Source organism: Macrotis lagotis, chromosome 1, assembly GCF_037893015.1.
Source record: "Macrotis lagotis isolate mMagLag1 chromosome 1, bilby.v1.9.chrom.fasta, whole genome shotgun sequence".
NCBI classification, from domain to species: Eukaryota; Metazoa; Chordata; class Mammalia; order Peramelemorphia; family Peramelidae; genus Macrotis; species Macrotis lagotis.
Window position 1 is genome coordinate 486,512,376 of NC_133658.1, and position 21,201 is coordinate 486,533,576.

Below are 21,201 nucleotides of genomic sequence, written 5' to 3' on the forward strand. Positions count from 1 at the left end.
ATATAAAATAGACACATAAAATATCACTATTCAGTAGAGTCTAAATGATAATTCATTAGTTGGTGCTTTCTAATGAATGTAGCTAAGTAATCCTTAATTGACCTCTTTGAAATGGCATATTTTGGCCAACTAGCTCTGGCAGTTTGGGTGACATCTCAGATCATTCTTTTGTATACTAGGGGAAAACACCTGCCCTGAACACTTTAGAATGTTTAAAATTTTAAAGCTTGTTATGTAAGAAATTGATTGTTGCCATAGCAATAATTCATTATTCTTTTTTCTGTCCAGTAAGGAGGTTAATTCATTTCAGGAAGGTAATCAACTTTTTTTAAAGTCAAGAAGCCTTTTCCAAGCTCTGCTACTTACCATGTGTCCTGACAAGTTATTTAAAACCTCTGTGCCTCAGCTTTCTCTTCTGTAAAATAAGAGGGTTGGACTTCTTTGAGGAATCATGAAGAATAGGAAACATACATGGGAATGAGAACAGGTAAATATCTTGATTTCATAAGGGTTAAGAAAGTAGATTCTTCAAAATAATTGGTAATGAACATGAATTTAATTCCTGTTAAAATACACAGCTTACTGTTAAAGAATGATTGATAAGCATATTACAGAAAGGGATAATCATTATGAGGCAGCATAATTTCATTAAATGCTTATCATGCTAGTTTCTTTTGCCAGTATTAAAGTGATAGGTCAGACTATTAAATACTGTTTTAATATTTGGGTTTTAGCAAGGTTTTTTGACAAAGTTCTGCATAGACAATATTCTTGTAGACTAGATGGAGAGATGTGCATAATAGCTGATGCAATTCAGGGCTTAATTAGAAAAACAGACCCAAAGAGTGGTCAAATTGTAATGAATATGTTCCAACCTGAATAGAAATCTTTAGTGGAATGTCAGAGATTTGTGTATTCAGTATTTTGTCAGTGTTTTCAATAAACATCAAGTGTCTACTGTTTGCAAGGTAGGATGAGTATTAAAAATTACAAAAAAGGTCATAGATTTAAGAGTTGGGAGGGACCTTGAAGACCAATGAGTCTTAAATTAGACTCTTCAGTGTATAGATGAGGCCCAGCAAGTTAAGCCTTGTCCTTGGTTCAGAGTTGGATCTTGAACTGAGATTTAAAACCAGATGTTATATGCTTTAATAGTTTATATTCTAAAGGAGTTCAAAAGTATACAAAGCAGTTGGAACTAAGGGGGAAGGACAGATTCTAACAAAATACTCTTGAAAAATTTAAGGAGGGAAAGAACATTTGAAGGCAAATATATCAAATATACAAACAATACAAAGCTAGGAGGCATAGCCAATGTTGGAAAACAGAACTGGATTCCAAAAAATACAGCGATTTTTTTTTTTTTTTAAGGAAGGTATTACTCAAATTTGTATTCTTTTCTGTCTCTTGCTTAGATTATTGTCAGAATGTCTTAAATGATCTTCCTGCCACCATTCTCTCTAATTTAACCTCCTCTCAAGCTGCAGATATTTCTAAGGCACAGAGCTGACATTATCATTTCCCTGATCAAAAACTTTTAGTTGTACATAAAATGCAAACTCCCTAGTATAGTGTTTAAAGCTCATCAGAATTTTGCTTCAGTCCAGCTTTCCAGTCCTGTTTCACCTTATTTGCCCTTCATGTACCTAGATGTTCTGATCAAAGGGGATTACTCACTGTTCTCCATTTCAACATTCACTTTCCTACCAAGGTATATTAGTATAGGTTGTCTCTCCTTTTTCATTTGAGGGTAAAACTTCGGTAGCCCTTCCAGAGGTTATACTCAATATCCCCACTTTTTACTTCTCTCTCACCTCCAACTTGCTTAGAACTTTTTGGCTGACTTCTCTTTTGACTCCTTTATTTCCTATTGTTAGGAGTAACTTCTTGGAGGGAAGGGATGAATTGGTTTTTATTTATATCCTTAGTACTTTAACACTGTGCTTTGCATATTGACAAATCCAGAAATTGGGCTTTTAAAAATCAACTCATGGGTCAAGGATATGTGGCTAGACTGGCTCCAATGTAAAAGATGTGGTAGTTTAGTGAATTACAAGGTCAATAGGAGTTAACTGTTTGGCAGCCAAAAAGCTAAGTGTTTTTTTTTTATGTAATAAATATTTTATTTATTTTCCAATTATATACAGTAGTAGTTTTCTACCTCTCATTTTTTGTAATGCTTTGAATTTTATTTTTCTTCCCCCAACCCCCCCCCCAAAAGCAGTCTGATAATCTTTATATTGTAACTAATGTAGTTTTAATCCCTTTTAGTCACTGTCTAGAATTTGGGGAGGAGAGAGAAAGTATAGGTGGGATTATTAATTAGGGATTAGAATTATGGTCTCATTGGTATACTTCAGTATATGTGATTCTTGCTGTCAGACCACTTATGGAGGATAGTAACTAGATTTGGATACCATATTTTAGAAAGGATTTTTAATGGTACAGTAAATGTTAGGAGTGAGGACCATGCTATATGAAAATTGAAGGAACTACAAAAGAGAAAATTCAGTAGGAGACATGATGGCCATTTTAATATTAGGTCAGAAGGACCTATCATCTGGTACAACCCTAACCAAAGCCTGAATCCCATTTACACTTACCTCATTTTATACACTATACATCTAATTAATGAATCTTATGATACATGATATGTTTGGGGCTCTGTATCTCTATTTAGTATATTAAGACCCTACAGGTCTTTATTGGAAGTATTATAATGGAGAGATTATACCGATTCTGCTTATGGGCAAAACTTGTAACTTACACCAGTAATGGCCATCATCAAATCATCTAGTTCAGGATTGAATGACCTGGAAATTCAAATGGAGTATGATTTCTGAAATGGGAATAGAGAGAAAACATGGAATCTTTTGAAATGAAAACAGGCTTCAGGGATGATAGAACTAGAGATTATAGAGAACACAAGTTTATTTGCCACATAAGCAGCTAGGTGCAGAGTGATAGAGTACTGGAATTGGAGTCAGGAAAACCTGAGTTCATCAGATCCTTAGTAATTTTGTCACCCTGGGCAAGTCACTTAACCAATTTCCTTATCTGCAAAATGGGGATAATCCACTCCTTTATAGAGTATAGTGAGGAATGAGATAAGTTTAAAGCACTTAGGAAACCTTTAAGTGTAAATCATCACTTAAGCACAGTAAGTGAAAAAATTAAATTGTTTTGGTTTGGTGAACATTCTTAGATAAAACAGTCAGAAGCAGCAGAAGGTTAATGGGTAAAATCAGAAGCAGTAAAGGTTCCTTCAAGGTCAATGCAAAATAATCTAAAGCCTGTGAAAAGTCTACCTTCAAGCATGGAGAACCAGAGACACTGCAAGGGGACCATGGATAGGTACTATAGCAAACCTGCCATCTCTTTTAGTACCTGAAAGTCCAAAGACAAAATAGCAGATTTGGGTGTATACTGATATTTAATGTTAACAACCTAAACATAACCTGGCTTCTAATCCCTACACAGTTGAGACAAAAAGTTTTGCTTTTTTAAAACATCAACTGTGTTGACTACTACTTCCTGAGGCTAGTGACTTTAGTTTCATTAAGACATTTATCCATGCTGTAATTTTGACTGCTAGACAAAAAGATGGGTCAGCAAATAGGATACAAAGAACTACTGCCATTTAAACCTGAGTAAAGATTGAAAAGATTTAGAATTACATAACTTTCCTGCCATTTTAAAAATCATCTGTTTTCCTATATCTGGCAGGAAAATCTTTTAAAACCATAAGGAGAATTGTATACTTTAGTTCATTAACGAAGTAGGGAAGAATGTGTTAATCTGTGTTTCAATTGATAAGATTTTGGGAGGGAACCCCAGTTTGAAGATAGGGTTGTGGCATTAGTGAAAGCAAGCAGAAAGGGCAGATCTCTGAAGACTGACAGGAAAGTTGATGGACCTAGGATTGGTGTTCACTGAGAAACTGGAATTACTTGGAATCATCTTTTCCCCTATACTGTACTCTACAGGGCTGAATAAAATCAAAGAACTTAATGCTGAGGAAGCATTGCTAAAAAATTAAAAATCTGATTTTGGAAGATCTCAAACTGTTTTACTCTAATACTAAATGAGATTGATGATTGTCACTTTTAGAAAGGATATAATTGATGATAAGTGAAATGTTCTGAATCTTCATCATCTATTCACCCAAAGAACATCTAGATTCCTATGGGTATATTATGTTTGTCTCCCCTCATGCTGTGTTTGGAATCCAGAAAAGATGATTAGAAAAGTAATTGTGGTAAATTAACATGAGGTATAAAAGAACCTTGCAGTGAACACTTTGATAAAATAAAAGGACCATTCTGCAGTATGAGTCTTTTTTTTTTTTAGCCCTAGTTCCATTATGGAATTCAGTGGGAAATGCATTGCTCATAGAAACAATGTTAAGCAAATTGGTAGATAGATTTTTGTGGACTTGTGTAGGTTTTTGTGGACCTATTCTGTGCTTGAAACATCTGACCAAACTAAAACATGACCATTTCTATAGGAAAAATGTGTGTGTCTAGCTTGGAATTTCCAACCAGGCCTTACGAACTATTCCTTTGAAAAGGATATATGTAATTTTAGCTGTTTATACTTGGGAACTGTGTATCAATTTGTTTTTATATAAATTTTTATTTGTTCCATGTACTTGTACAGCTATTAAAACATTAACAAAAACATGAAATGACATGTAACCTGATACAAAAATGTAAATTGCTATAAATGTTTTTAACTTATTTTCTGATTTTTAGTCTCATTACCCAGGTTGCTTATGTATATTAACTTTAGTTTAAGAATTTAATTTGTTGTCTTGTGAAATTGGTTTTCTTAAAGGAATGAACACAAATGTTAACCAGTTATTATATTGGTATTCAATATAACAAGGATCATTCTGAAAAGCTTACTTATCTAAAGATGGCATGGTAGCATGTATTGATGCAATATTTTGTGATGTGGGTCTTTGAGAGTATTCCACAAGTACAGTGAGAGTTAGAGCAAGAGAGAGAGAGAGATTCATTCCTTAGATAAAGAAGCAAACCCAGAGTGATTGTTATATACCCACCCAGGGCCCTAAAGCAAGGTAATAAGAGAATAAATACAAGAACCAGAGTATTCTGGCTTAGTCCCCTTGTTGCCCCCCCCATTATACTTTAAGTTCCATCTCAGCTATTTAACCACTCTGGGATATTATATTTTTGCATCTCTTCCTGTTTGTTGTGGCAATGAAATGAGAGTTAATGTATGTATTGTGACCATAAATTGCTATGTAATGTATGTTTCATATTACAATGTTTTATTAGAATGAACTTTGAATTCTGCTTGAATTTTTAAAAAAAAATTCTTTATTTCAAATACACATGAACAGCTGTGGCACAGAAAGAACAGTGATGAAAGGCACAATCGACATAACCTATTATCAGGTTTTCAATTTATAGCAGCAAGATTTCCAACAAAGATCCAACTATCTATATAAATTCAACAAATACTCAAGAGAATTACTGCAGATACTGCACAATTGAGTAATGAGGGCATTTAAGGGGAAAAATGGATCAAGTTTTTTGAAGAAAGCCTCTTGCAGAACCTGTCAGGTAAAGATTCCATAGGGAAGGTCTTTCCAGATGTTAATCTTTTCTTAAAAAAGGAAAAAAAAACTTGTCCAAATGAAAAACTGATGGTCCACATTAAAATTTAATTAAAAAAAAGTTGTCTAAAACAAATATTTTATATCATTCTAAGGTAAAAACTCATGTGCCCAAACAAAAAGTTATTTGCTGGCAGTGCATCTTACAGTATTGTCACTTTGGGCCATTTTTAAGGCTCAGAAAACATTTTTCCTCAAAAAATATTTTGATCAAATCTGGGCAAACACTGAGTTTTAAGGGAAAATAAAACGTAGTATCAATCCAAATAAAGCATTAATTCTAGCACTGATTGCTAATACAAAGGCATAACTATAGAAGGTGGTGATTCTTAAATATCCTTGCTAACAATCAAGGATATTAAAAACATTTTCTTTAAAAGCAACATGTCCTCATAAAGGTATTATGCTAGGGCCTGGAATCAAGAGATTTGAAAAATAAACATTTTCTGCTTTTACAGAACTTTTATCAAGAAAATGTTTATAATACTTTGGAAATATTTGACACTGAACTTCTTTAATTTACCTTTTTTGAAACAATGCATTCTCTAAGTACTAAAAAGCCAGGGAACTTTCTCACAATGTGATCTAATATAACAGACCTCCTTCCTTTGAAATGGAACAAAATGTCTTTAATATATGGTGACAAAAATCATGCTTTTCAAGAGCATGGATGTATAATTGTAGCATTAACGGCACATGCACGAATATAGCAAAAAAGCATTGGCTTTTATAGCATTTTATCAAATTAATTAAAACAAGCTTTTTTTCCTAGGAAAATTGAGTAGACTTTTTGAATGGCTTTTCTGGCCACATTATTAGTAATTTTTCCTCTATTTTCTTTCTACTTGTAGATGTCTCATGAATCTAGAGGGCATGACAATATTAGATAAGCACAAAATTAACGGATATAACATTAGAAATATGAAGTAACAGATGATGTTTTTTTTAAGTTTCCAGTATACAAAATACAGAAATAAGTTGGTACAACAATTTTGTACTGAGCTATAAAGACAAATCATCTAAATCTTTAATGTAATCTGAGCACTGCATAGTGAAAGATAAATATTACTACTCCAAATGTGGGTGTCTAATTTAAAATTCCAAAATGAGTATAGTTCCCCTCTCTGTCTCACTTTCTTAAAACTACAATTTCTGAGTGACCAATATTTTTTAGTAACCTGGTAGATATTCAAGCTTCTTTGTGAAAACTTTTTGAATTTAAAGAAATCCTTTAAGGCAGCTTTCAGTTTTGTTACTTTACAAAAAAAGATCTAATTCTTTCAAAACAAAACACTATGGGAAGTTTATTTCACTTTAAAACACATTTAACAAAATTTTGCAATAGCTCTCATCATTGGATCATTCCCAGATACAAATTATATACATGTTTTATATATATATATAGTCATGTGTTTTGACCTTGAGAGTTATGAAATGCGACAAAACCATTCATTTCAGCACATTCTTGAATATCTAAATGTTTCCTAATTGACAGATTTGAAAGTATACATCACAAATATAGGACTGGTTTTGAATATAAAAGTAAAAGTAACATTGCTAAACATAAAATAGAATTGAGTCATGATAGTCACCTATTCTTCCAAACCCAGAAAGCTTCCTTGAAGAGCTCTTGGTAAACAACACAATAATACCTTTTATACTTTAAAACCTAACCTCACTCTGAAAAACTATGTTTTAATTCTTTTATAGGCATCTTTATACCATGCTGGAACATTTAGGTGGCATTTGACTGGCACTAAATGTAGGAAAAACAATGAACAAACCAACCAACAAGTATTTATTGAGCACCTTTGTGCCTAGTGCTGTGCTAGGCATTGTGGGTATGCAGGAACAAATTAGGAGTAAGAATTTGGGACTGGGACCTGTGACTTCATTGTTACAGGGAGTCCTGAGGTGAGAAGACTCTTCCACCCCACAAATCTGCATCTTCATTGCCTAGAGCTTGAGGGGTTTAATGCCCTATGCCATGCTATCTCTTACAGAGAGAAAGTGGGAGAAGAGCAGACAGAAGAAGGAAGGAGAAGAGAGTGATTCGTGAAAGAGAAAATGCGTGTGTCTGTGTGTGTGTGTGTAAGAAAGAAAGAGATGCTCCCTAAAAAGCTGAAAAGACAAAATTTCTAACATGTCTGAAATGATAAGACTTCTTAAACATACAAATATGTGGCATTATATAACTAGTAGGAGTTCATAAAAGCTCATTAATTGCTAAAGGAGGTGGGTTTGAGCTATGAATTAACCAATTGGATTCCAGGAAGGAGGGGATGAAGAAAATTAGGCTGACTGGAATTAATTTTCGAATGGCAAAGTGCAGTAGCAACTATACATGTTTCTCAATGCTCTTATTTAAGTTCCCCCAATCTTGTCCCAAGGTTGTATTTAAATAATTCTGGTGGAGGCTGCATTTTAGAGGCTCTTGGCTCTTGGAATGATTAACTTATAATAACCAATTTTTTTAAAGACTCCTTATATCCCAAAAAACATCGTTTTTTTTCCTTTTCAAATCATCTGCTTTTAGGAATTTTGGCCAAACTGCCTCAGAAATGATGATTAAGCCCCAAAAGCAAAGTTTAAACTGAACTTGGACATTGTTGCCTGACAAATTAATTTTTTGGCAAGTTATGAGCAAGAAAACCAACATAAAATGAATTGAAATTGCAAAACCTTTACAAAGATAATAAAAACATTAAATAGTATTTTTGGAATTTCATATAAGTAATTATGCAATGGAATTTAGATACCAGGTTTATAATTTAAAATGGAAATTAAAGCAGTGGAGAAATACAACATGACTGCAACAGTATCTTTCACTAGAAATTGTCACAACGTTTGTCTTTAAATTTGTAAATACATTAACATTTCATAGAAAAAAATTTGATACAAGTGTTACCAAAAATTTGTCCAAACTTATAAAATATGAATGTGTATTGGTAATATTTAATGAAAAGAATACTGAGTTGCTTACAAAAATCAAAAAAGAAAATACGATTTGTTATTTCAACGCATAACAGGGTAACATTAAGCCTGTCATTTTATTTTTAATCAATCAATTTGTATGCTAAAATTTATCAAATTGCTTTTGTATGGCCTTACTCCTGTACACAGTACAGTGTTACAGCCCTCGCAGAATCTCATTCAAAGCAAGGGGATTTAAAGAATGATGATGCCTTTGAAAATACACTATTTCAGATCCTTTAGGATACAAAAGTACTTCATTTAGGAAATCCATCAAGAATCATTTATACTGGCAGTACATTTGAAAAGACATTACCATTTGAAATGTTTTCATTTTCAAAGAAAAACACAAAACTTAAAAAAGCAAGGTATAATCTTTTTTTAAAAAAAAGTAATTCAAAGTTAATGCATAAAAATATTTACTTCTCAAATAATTTCAATAAATTAACTTAATGGGTTTTTTCGGTGTATTTATATTTATACATATATATCCCTGATAATCTATAAAAGGGGGTTTGCAATAGTAAAATGAATGGAATCCAAAAGTGCCCCCTTCATAAAAGGTACTGAACATATTCTTATAATGAAGGATTGTAATATTATGTACACCTTACGAATTAGCAAATCACCAAAATAATACAAGACAATACTAACACAATGTGACTAAAATGTACAAGTGATGTTCAAATAAGGACTTAGGCTTCATATGAATATTATGGATGAGAGATTATTTTTCTGAATTGATCTGACAGAAAGGCTTAATACAATCTTATCTACAGTAGATTTCACAAGAGGTAGTATTCAAGTGAAATACAAAAGAGAAAAACATGCTTCATTGTCTTGAATTTGTTCTAACTTTTTTTCCCTTAAAGAAGAATCTTATAGAGAATAAGATTCAGAGCTGAAAAGTTCCTTTGAGATCGTTTGTCTGAAATGATTTTGACTTCGTAAGAGAACTTGGTCAGTTTGGAACCTTTTTAATATGAATCTGAAATAGAGAATTTTACAGTAATTTATAAAAACAATAAATTCTAAAATCTTTAAATGCACTGCAATATCAAAGTCTTAAGATAAAAGGAGGTTGTAATCTTTTTTTAAAAGAAATATCTCACCTCATTCAGAACAGCCCAAACAGCAGAATTCTGTATAACTGAAAGACGGAAGGCTGAAATGGGGTTTAGGTTGGGATCTACCATCCCTTCTGCCACACCACTTTCAAATTTTCCTTCAAAATAAAAAAGTATCACCAGTGAGTAGATGATAATAAATTAAAACACAAAAATTTAACCAAATTTTCATGCCAACAAAATTTACCAGAATTTTGATTATTCATCTGAAATATTTATTAGAAAGCAAAAAACCTAAAACAAAATAAAAATGATAACCAATATAATAGCCATAAATAAGTATAACCCTACAGGTTTTGAAAGTGACTGAATTCTGATTATTATTTTAAATTTACAATGAGAGCATTGCCCCAAATAAAGTTATAGTTCAAGAATAAACCCATATATCAATAAAAAAAAATTTTAGGCACCAGCTGCTATGTGCTGTTGGGAATAAAAATATAAAAGTTTGAAAGCATTTATACTTGAGAACAAATGAGTTATTAAAAGTTTATGTTGGGACAGCTAGGTGACGCAGTGGATAAAGCACCGGCCCTGGAGTCAGGAGTACCTGGGTTCAAATCTGGTCTCAGACCCTTAATAATTACCTAGCTGTGTGGCCTTGGGCAAGCCACTTAACCCCATTTGCCTTGCAAAAACCTAAAAAAAAAAAAAAGTATGTTACCTATTCTGATATAACCATCTTCTAATTGATTATCTTTGGTTTCTTTGCTTATTTCCAACTCTTCACCCTAAAATAGAAATAATTATTTTGAAAACAATTACTTATGCAAAAGAAAACCAGAGTACTAACTGCCACATATAGATATATTTCTATATACACATATCTATATCTACATATATGTAATGTATATGTATATAAAGCTTTCTCATACTTCAAAAACAACTTTCAGAACTTGTATAATTAATCTGGTACATGGAAACTTTAAAATGATAATGTTTTTATAAAAGGCGGGAAAAAATCAGCAAAGCCCTCTATATTTTAGCACTGTGCTAATAAAACTGTGAAGACAGCACCTGCCCACAGGGAGAGGCTAAGGGAGCAGCGGCCTAAGAAGTATATTTTTATAAAAAGAAAGGACTAGACAGAAAAATGCTACCAGAACAAATGAAGAGGTAAGAAGTAGACTGTATAAGGAGGAAAAAAATTCAAAACATGTTATGAACTGGGAAAAACAATAAGTAAAGAACAAGAGATTATGGTAAGATCTAAAAATTGGTTTCAAAAGGAAGGGGGGGAGACCAAGTGTGTAAGGGCAGAGATTGTGATCTGAGAGTTCAAATTTCTGGAGAAAGAACAGTTTTGAGTAGTAGTAAATCTAAGGTGAGAGTCTATGAGCAGAGGCCAGGGTGTTGGAAGAGCCACAGATTTTGAGAATGACAAAGTCAAAAATCATAAAGGAAAGGTCTCTAATAATAAAAGTGACATAGTTTGATGGTAGGAACTTCAAGAAATGTTAGAATAGCAGAATGAGGATCTGGAAGGGGCAATGAGAGAACCAGGAGTATGATTCAATATGCCTGGAGTTAAAGAAAAAAGTTCAGTTGGCACAAAAAAGATGGGAGAAAAGAGAATTCCAGGTTCTAAAGATGCTTCTGCTGTGAATGTCTCAGGTGGGAACCTCCTAAGTTAACTGCAGGAGGGAAAGTGAAAACATGACATCCTTTCCCCATCTAAGTTGAGGTGGAGGTTTCTACTGATAGTATCTCCCAAATGGAATCTCTTCTGATGATTGCAATAGGAGAGAGAAAGTGACAAAAACAGGTAATTTTATCATATATGATAATTAAAACTACATGCACACTAGTCTAGCAGCAATAGATAAACTAAAACTAAAAGGAAGATCTACTCTAATCATATAGGAAGTTTCAGTCTCCTTTTGAGAAAATCTAAAGCCCCCTTATCTTTCAAAAATGAGGAAAATAGACAATTATCACCACCAAAACTTTCAAATCAAAACAACTTGTTTTATCTTGTGCCATGTTGGTGACCTATAAATCAAATCAAATCTCTGCTATCCTTTCTTTGGAACTTAAGGAAGGCTCAGTGGGAAAAAATCAAGTCATACCTTAAAAGGCAAAACTTCCACAGTTGTATTTATCAATATATCTCCTGGATGTTCTGGATTGCCACTCTGGAACAAGTAACTATTAAAAAAAAATAATGTTGCATATGACAGTATTCAGGGATAAAGTAGAGATCACAAAAGGATAACGATTTTAGGAAAGAAGTTTTGGATATGTCAGGGATAATATACCCAAGATGAACTGCAAATTATGTTTTAATTATTTCATAGATTTATAGGTAAGACTGAAAGGCAACATTTTAATTCCTGTCACTGAAAAAGGAAACATTAGCTGATTAATAATAAAAGCAAACCTGCATATTTTATGTTAAATAATTTTCATAAGAGTAAAGCAATGAGGTTACAGATTAGGGAGTTTGGGAATGACTTCAAAAATACACAAACAGATGCTAACAAGGGAAATAAAGAAGTTGATGGTGGTTATATTACCAAGTCTTATTCAACATGAATATTTCACTATATTTTACACCTGGTCATGGCATTTCAAGGTTATTCTGGTATCAAATTAAGTAAAATAGAACTGAAATTCTTTCCCAACAATCTGAAAAACTGTAGGCCAACTGTATTAAGTGGCCCTGGACTCTGTTAATTAATTTTGTGTCTCCAATTTAGGTAGTATCTATCTGGTTTATAGAAAGAGTAGGGTGTTTGGTTTTGGTTTTTTCCTCATATCCTTAGAGCTTAACAAGGTTTCCAGTATACAGCAGTAGTTTAATAAATGCTTGTTTTGACTTTATATTTTTTAACATTCACTAGAAACTAGGAATGAAGTATTTTATCCCAATTTATATCTGCAATTGGATTATTTTTTTACAGGTAGTTAACTATCTTGTTACCACTCAGTTCTAGAGAGCATTTGTATCTAATTCTCAGAAGACAATATATGTCTAAAATATGTTTTTACAAACATTGAATGCTACAGAGAAACACAACTTTTTGGTTTATAAAATTAAAATAATTTTTATTACTAGCTTAAAATCAATCACAAAGGAAAAATCTTTTATCAAATGATATTTTTTTCTTGCAAGGCAAATGGGGTTAAGTGGCTTGCCCGAGGCCACACAGCTAGGTGATTATTAAGTGTCTGAGACCGGATTTGAACCCAGGTACTCCTGACTCCAAGGCCGGTGCTTTATCCACTATGCCACCTAGCCGCCCGATAACATTCTTTGAAAATTCAAATCCCTGCATTAAAATTTTTGCTGTAAGTTGTCATCCTAGAGCTTGGGGAAAACACTTAAATCATATTAGAACATTTGGGATTTTCACCTCACTTTCCAAGGGAAAATATTCCTGACTTCTCATATTCTCATGACAGAAGTATTACTTTTTATCTAGTAGAATTTTCACCTATTGAAACTAGGTATTTAAGGAGAAAATCTTATGTTTGGTTGAGATTTTGTGACAATTGGCATCCACTGGCTTCATTTGATGTGTATTGTTGCTATCATACTAATCCTGTCACTTATGGAAAATAATACAACAGGGGTGGGTAGGTGGCTCAGTAGATAGAGCACTGTCCCTGGAGTTCAGAGTACCTGAGTTCAAATCTGGCCTTAGACACTTAATAATCACCTAGCTGTGTGGCCTCGGGCAAGCCACTTAATCCCATTGCCTTGTAAAAAAAAAAAAAAGAAAATACAACAGTGGCACCATCATAGCACAAATTTCTATAAAATTCCTTTTTAAATTTAATATCTTTAAAACTTTTAGCTTAATGTTGTGACATTTTTACTTTGATAAATAATGAACCTCTAAAATACAAATTATTTTAAAAGTTTTTTCCATATCGCACATCTTCAAAGTTTCAAAACAATGTATGAATTTAACAACCAAGGATCTTAATTTTAACCCTGATGTATTTGTCTTCACAGAGAGCTAAACTGAGTATATATATAAGTACTAGATGAAAAATTGCCTACCTCCAAGGGGAGTTATAAGAAAAATGCTTAATGTGTAAAACAAATTATGTAAATATTATCTTTCACCACATTACCAAAATAATCATGCCAAAACCAATACCCATACAACATGGAGCCAAAGGCTTCAAAACTCAAGGGTTCAATTGGTGTCGATTTAAGTGCTAAGTAATCTAACTTCATAAAATCTAAGGTGCAAATAAGGTGTAAAGTTAGGGGAGGTCAAAGACGAGTCCCATGGGATGAGAAAGTTTAGACTGGTTTGAATCTATGGAGCTGGAAGTATTTATCATAGATTTCATTTGTGTATGTAATTATATGATCTGAAAAAGAACACCCCAACAAAAAACTCCCTTTCATAAATGCTAGTGATCAAACAACAAAGAAAACTTAGGGGCCCATGACTAAGACAGTGGAGAAGTCACTGGTTTATCCCTAAAAGGCTGCCAGATTATCTGGGGATCTAAGAGAATAATCTCCAAAACATTGACAGTAATGGTAAAACATTTTGATAACTATTTTCTCTTTTATTTTCAATATTTAATATTTATTATCATTTTGTACAATTTTTTTATACATTGATAAAATATTCTTGTTTAAGAGTAAACAAAATACCCCCTTCCCCAAAAAAATATAGATTCACTTGAGTGATAAAGTAAAGGGGAGAGAAAAAAATTAAAATAAAAAAATAGTAATAATTGTAGGCATGGCCACGTGATGCAGTGGATGGAGCACCAGCCCTGGAATCATGAGCACCCAAGCCCACATCCCACCCTGTACACCCAACAATCACCCAGCTGTGTGACACACAAGCCACCCGAACCCCACTGCCCTGCAAAAAAAAGAAAAGAAAATAGTAATAATAGTAGGGGTGGCTAGGTGGTGGACAGAGCATTGGCCCTTGAGCCAGGAGCACTTGGGTCCAAATCCAGCCTCAGACACCCAACGATCACCCTGCTATGTGACCCCAGGTGGGCCACCCAGCCCCATTTGCCCTACACTCCCCCCCCAAAATAATAATAATAATAAAAAATGTGCTTAAGTCTTTGTTCCAACACCAACAACTCTGTTGTGAGTGGGTCACATTCTTTATGATAAGTCCATGGCAAAAGTTACTTCCATATTTTTCCACTGTTGCCTTTCGTATTTCTCCACTACCACATACTATATTTTTCTCTCTCCTTTCATTCTGACTCTGCTGTAGCATATCTGAGTGGCACAGCAGACAGATCCCTGGCCCTGAGCCCCCATACCAACCCTTAGGCCCAGCATCCACCTGACTCTATGGTCCCGGACAGGCCATCCAATCCCAGCCCCTTGCAAGAAGTAAAAAAAGAAAATGTATTATATCTGACCACTCTCCCCCTGTGGTCCATCCTCTCCTCCATCACTCACATCACTCCCCCTTCCCCCTGTGTCCCCCCCTTCTTACTCCAGATGTCTATATCCCATTGAGTATATATGCTGCTTCCTCTCCTAGCCACCTCTGATGAGAGTGAAGATTCCCTCATTCCCCCTTGCCTCCCCCCTTCCATATCATTGCAATAGCTCACTGTAATAAAGAAAAATCTTATGTGAAATATCTTGGCCTATTCCCCCTCTCCTTTTTCTTTCTCCCATTACATTTCCCTTTTTTCTATTGACTCCATTTTTACTCCATATTTTATCTTCGAATTCAGCTTTCTCCTGTGCTTTAACTATAAAAGCTCCCTCTATGTGCTCTATTAACTGAGAAGGTTCATATGAGTATTATCAGTGTCATTTTTCTATGCAGGAATACATGCAGTTCATCATCATTAAGTCCCTCATATTTCCCCCCTTTCCTCCAATCTCTATGCTTCACCTGAGTCCTGTATCTGAAGATCAAACCTTCTGTTCAGCTCTGGCCATTCCAACAGGAACATTTAAAATTCCCCTGGTTCATTGAAAGTCCATCTTTTTCCCTGGAAGAGGACATTCAGTTTTGCTGGGTAGTTGATTCTTGGTTGCATTCTAAGATCTTTTGCCTTCTGATATATTATATTCCAAGCCCTACGAGCTTTTAATGTAGTTGCTGTTAAGTCCTGTGAGATCCTAATTGCAGCTCCATGGTATTTGAATTATGTCCTTCTGGCTGCTTGTAATATTTTCTCTTTGACTTGGGAGTTCTGGAACTTGGCTATAATATTCCTAGAGGTTGGTTTTTTAGGATCTCTTTCTCTGGGGGATCGGTGGATTCTCTCCATTTCTATTTTGCCCTCTGCTTCTAGAATATCAGGGCAATTTTCCTGTAGTAATTCTTTGAAAATGATGTCAAGGCTCTTTTCCTGATCATGACTTTCAGGTATTCCAAAAATTTTTAAATTATCTTTCCTAAGTCTGTTTTCCATATCAGTTGTTTTTTCAATAAGATATTTCACATTTTCTTCTAATGTTTCATTTTTTGGGTTTTGAAGTATTGATTCCTGATTTCTGTTAAATTCATCAATCTCCCTGAATTCTATTCTTTGTCTGAAGGATTTGTTCTCCTCAGAGATTTTTCTTATCTCTTTTTCCATCTGGCCAATTTTGCTTTCTAAAGCATTCTTCTCCTCAATAACTTTTTGAACTGTTTTATCCATTTGACCTAAGCTGGTTTTTAGCATGCTATTTTCTTCAGCATTTTTTTGGATTTCCTTGACTAGGCTGTTGACTTCATTTTCATGTTTTTCCTGCATCTCTCTCCTTTCTTTTCCCAGTTTTTCTTCTAACTCCCTGATTTGATTTTCAAAGTCTTTTTTGAGCTCTGTTATAGCCTGAGCCCAATTTCTATTTTTCTTGGAGTCTTTAGATGCAGGAGCTTGTGCTTCCTCATCTTCAGACTGAGTATACTGATATTTCTTGGATCCATAGATCATGTATTTCTCAATGGTGCTTCTCTTGTTTCTCTGCTTGCTCATTTTCCCAGTCTATGCCTGTTTTTGGGGGTGCTTCCTGAGCTTTTGGGACACTCCCACAAGAGTCTCAGTGTGTGAGGCTCTGTCCTTCCTCCTGGTCTGTAAATGACCACAAGCTCCCCACCTCTGCCACGGGGCTCAGGTGTGGGGTGGCCCTGCTGTTCTAAGGGGGGGCCTGGAGTGTGATCAGGATCTGAATGTGGTCAGAGCCCCAGAGTCCTGTTCCAGGGACAGAGCTTGGCAGTCTCTCTCTCTTCACTCCCCTCCCCAGGTTCAATGGGCTCATGCCCTGGGGGCTCCACCTGCTTCTGTTTCCTGGATCTGGAATGCAGTGGCCAAGCAGCTTGCTGTGTGCCCTGAAGGCTGGGCTCCATGTGTTTGCTCTGGCAGAGGTCCCCCGCTGGTCCCCCCACTTTGTGCCCAGTGCTCCCCGGGGCGCAGATCAGGAACCCCCCCCCCCACTGCTGGGAGCTACGGCTCCCAGTGCCCTGGGGCTGCCTCTGGGAGGCTGAAGTTCTTTTACTCTGGTGGGCCACCCCTCTGGCAGGCCGCTGCTCCAACCCCAGTAAGCAGAGCCTTTCTGCTCTTTACCAGGTTACCTTGAGTAGGAGAACTGCCTCACTGGGTCCCTCTGTGGCTTCTGTCTCTCGAAAATTTAGTTAAAGTCCTTAGTTTCAAAGATTTATGAGAGAGCTCCTAGGACATGGTCCACTATTGTCGCCATCTGGGCTCTGCCCCCTCTAACTATTTTCTTCGTTATCAAATCACATGTTCTCAGCACTTAACCTCTCTTCCTCTCAATTAGCATCTATCACCCTATTCAGTTCCAACCTTCAAGTTCTTTTCCCACTTTTCTCAAGAACTGTGAGCAATTATTACTAACTCCACTGACTGCCGATTATAATAGCTACATATACATGTAGCCATAAGACATATACATGCCTTAGACTAACTATGCTTTTACACTGAAATCCCTGTTTCTCAGGAACTAATTTCTATTATGATTCTTACAACCCACTGCTGAGATAAAACAAGCACATCTATAGTGCCTATCAGAGATACCCTATAAATCTGAGAAGAGGAATAAACCATGAACTTGGGCTAGGGACAGATTTAATGGCACCCATAGAGTGATCAATAAATTCTCTATTTAGGTATAAGGTTTTCCCCCCCAGTACTGGTAGGGATCATATCCTGTTAATTAGGAATAACAAAATTTTTTCAATTATATACCAAACTGGCTAACTAGAAAAGCCAAGTCTCTTCAGTGGCCTAAGAATCATTTAAGTGTGACGCAAAAACTCCACACATTAGGGGTTTCTTTGAGAGTGGTCGATCCCTATTACAACAAATAATCTGAACTTCATGTCCTATGAGATGTATGAAGGGTAGACAATTGAGAGAGTTAGTTTGGCAGGTTCAATGTCTTACAAATGTTTTGCTGTGCACACTTTGTGTTGGTGAAGCCTGTATTATATCTCTGAATTTAGAAATCTGAAACCCAAGTCTGATAATGCTAATTGAGGTTGCCCTTTGAGGGCTAGTAGAAATGGATTATGGACCTTGTGTTTTCCACTTAATCCTGCATATACATCAATAAAAACCTCTACCCTTGTAACCATAAGTCTTTGGAGTCAATTACAGTATCTCATAGTCTAACCCTAAGCACTGAATGACTGGCCTCCCCAGGCTAACACATCTGCATACAGGGATCATCACAGCCTAGAACTTAGCAACACCCAAAAGACTCATCTTCAAGATGCTTGTTTGAAATTCTTTTTGATCACCATCTCCCTTGCCTCCAATTCTCTCCAACTTTTTCATTCCTGAAACTGCTCTTCCTAAGTCATCACAATCCTTGATCCATTGTTTTTCTAGTCTACTTTTCCTTTTCTGGTTTCATTTGCTTTTTCTTCAGTGTCAATCACATAATCAGCCAATTCAAACAAGACATTGTCATCGACCTCAGAATACCTTACATGCTTCCCTATCCACTATTCTCATCTGAATCATCAATCTCATTGTCAGGCCTACCATTTACGTAAGTTTCTTCAGAAGCCCAATGCTGCTTAAGGAAGTTATGCTTGTAATCTACCTTCTATACTTAACTCTTGCTTTTTTCCAACATTCACCAATCACCACCAAAAATGAATGTTGTTTTTTTTTTCAGATTGTAAACACTTTAAAACTACAAAGCATAAACAATTCTGGGACATTCTCACTTTCACTGGTTTCTTTTCTTTCCTGTTCTTTTCTCTGATCAGTCCTCTCCCCTATAATGTTTCATTGTCCCACCCTTGTTCCTTAATTGTGGGTGTTCCCCTAAAGGTTTATTCTCTCATTTCCATGTTCTATCTTGCTGACTCCCATGGGTGGCTGAAGGGACCAGCAGACTCAACTGTCTTTCCCCAGCCCAACTTGCCAAAAGGAACTTTCCTCTTTCTGTTTCCAACCTCACTGCCTAGTTTCCACCAGGAACAAGATGCACACTCTCTCTAGATGACAGGCCTACCCCCAGTCTCATTTCAGAAACCCAGTACTACTTACTACCTATTCCTCCTGCTTGAGTACAGGCCTTCCCCATGCTGAGAACATATTCCCACATTATGATTCTTTTTCAGCCCACATCAGTTTTCACCTCCTCCCTGCAAATTTTTTTAGCCTAGATCTCTCTACTCTTATAATATTCAAGTGCCCATTACTTTTTATTATATTTAGCATATTATTATTAACCAGGCACTGAACTAAGCACTTTACAAATTATCTTATTTGATTCTCAAAGCAATACTGAGAAATTGGTGCTACCATTAACCTCATTTTTTTTCGGTTGAAGAAACAGGTAAACAGAGGTTAAGTGACTTGCCCAGGGATACATAGGTAGTAAGTGTCTGAGACAGCATTTGAACTTGCATCTAACTGACTCCCAGTCCAGTGCTCTATCTACTCTACTACCTAGCAGCCATTATTCTATCTTGCATCATAATTCTATATCTATGAATCATCCCTCCATCATTGGCCCATAAGATATTCAAGGACAGAGAGACGGTAGTTTTTCATTTCTGAATCCTTAAGATACAACACTAATATATACTATACACACACACACACACACACACACACACACACATATGTTTAGACCTTACAGTTAATTGAGCATATTCGATTATTGTTTTTTCTTAGTATTTTTGTTTCTTTTTGGGAAGTCAATGCAGATTAAAAAATACAAGGTTAACATTCTTCACATAATGATAACAAATGAATGAGGTGCTATATTGTACCAACCATGGAAGGTATGTATAATCATCATATATCAATGTATATATAACCACATAATTATAGGTTGAGTACAATTGAAGATTATCTGTTGCACAGAATAAATGTCACAGAGTAAAAGAGAAGTAACAAATAGCTAAAGTGGCATTTAATAAAACAAGCCATGTGAAAACATATTAGGGAAAACTTTAATACAATTTTACAAATGACACTTGAGTTAATCAGTTTAAGTAAATAAAACTGACCTTCCAAATGAAGTGAGCCTGTTCCTTTAGCATTTACTTACATTCTTTTTTTTGGTTTGTTTTTTGCAAGGCAATGGGGTTAAGTGACTTGCCCAAGGCCACACAGCTAGGTAATTATTAAGAGAGTGAGGCCACATTTGAACTCAGGTCCTCCTGACTCCAGGGCCAGTGCTTTATTCACTGTAGTATTTTTTTTATTTAATGAATGAGTTCAAATTCCTAGGGTTCCTTGCTTCACATATCTATAACAGAGCAAGAAGCTTGGAGTATAAGACCACATAGCAATAATTACTAACCTTTCCACATCAATTGGCTTATCAAATTTAAATAATATGTAGTCCCCAGCAACTGGAGTTACAGCCCAGAAGAAATCCTCTCCCATATAAGTTTTTTCCAATGTGTGTCCTTGGTAGACCTTCAGAGAAGTAGATACTTCTGCAGGTGGGTTTACATGCATTGTGTGAAGTAATGGCTTCAGGAAATCTTTATCCTAATAATAAATTTTTAAAAGATACACTGTATTACATGCAATTCGCTACTTTGAGGAAAAGAGTGACTTATAAGCATATACATAATGAAATCACACACAAACACATAGTGAAATTAAACCACTCACTGTGAGTTTCTGAATTTTTCCTTCTAATGATGAATGCAAACCAACATGCTGGAAAAGGGAAGGCCTGAATCGAATTCGTAGATTTGATTTTTGTCTATCACAATGTTTCTCAAAAGAAAAAAAATTATGTTAGTATACTTAGCAGAGTAATGGAAAGGCTTTTAAGAATATTTAAAATAAAATCCAATAGCTGTTTCATAATTCCATTTGAATGTTTTTTGACTATCAAAGCATTCCTAGATTTGCTACTTACTTGGCAAATAAATGGACATTTCTCTGAAAAATATTAACTTACCAAAAATAGCATGGTGAAAAGCCAAGTTTAATTTGAATCATATTTCAGAAGGCATGAGATTATGTTTCTTTTTTTTTTAAGGTTTTTGCAAGGCAAATGGGGTTAAG

The 21,201-nt window shown here is 35.2% G+C and overlaps 1 protein-coding gene across 2 annotated transcripts in view; it reads right to left on the bottom strand.

The window, feature by feature from the left end:
- Positions 1–2,216: 2,216 nt before the first annotated feature.
- Positions 2,217–21,201, bottom strand: part of MGAT4A (alpha-1,3-mannosyl-glycoprotein 4-beta-N-acetylglucosaminyltransferase A) — a 139,150-nt gene continuing 120,165 nt past the window's right edge. Inside the window, exons 10-15 of one of the 2 annotated variants that reach the window (XM_074213742.1) lie at positions 20,800–20,907; positions 20,480–20,673; positions 11,814–11,892; positions 10,409–10,475; positions 9,730–9,842; positions 2,217–9,605 (exon numbers count right to left, since the gene is read on the bottom strand). In XM_074213742.1, the coding sequence (XP_074069843.1) occupies positions 9,579–9,605; positions 9,730–9,842; positions 10,409–10,475; positions 11,814–11,892; positions 20,480–20,673; positions 20,800–20,907 (588 nt within the window). In that variant the 3' untranslated portion in view covers positions 2,217–9,578. The remainder of the gene's footprint in view (positions 9,606–9,729; positions 9,843–10,408; positions 10,476–11,813; positions 11,893–20,479; positions 20,674–20,799; positions 20,908–21,201) is intronic. The other variant, XM_074213741.1, reaches the window with a different exon arrangement.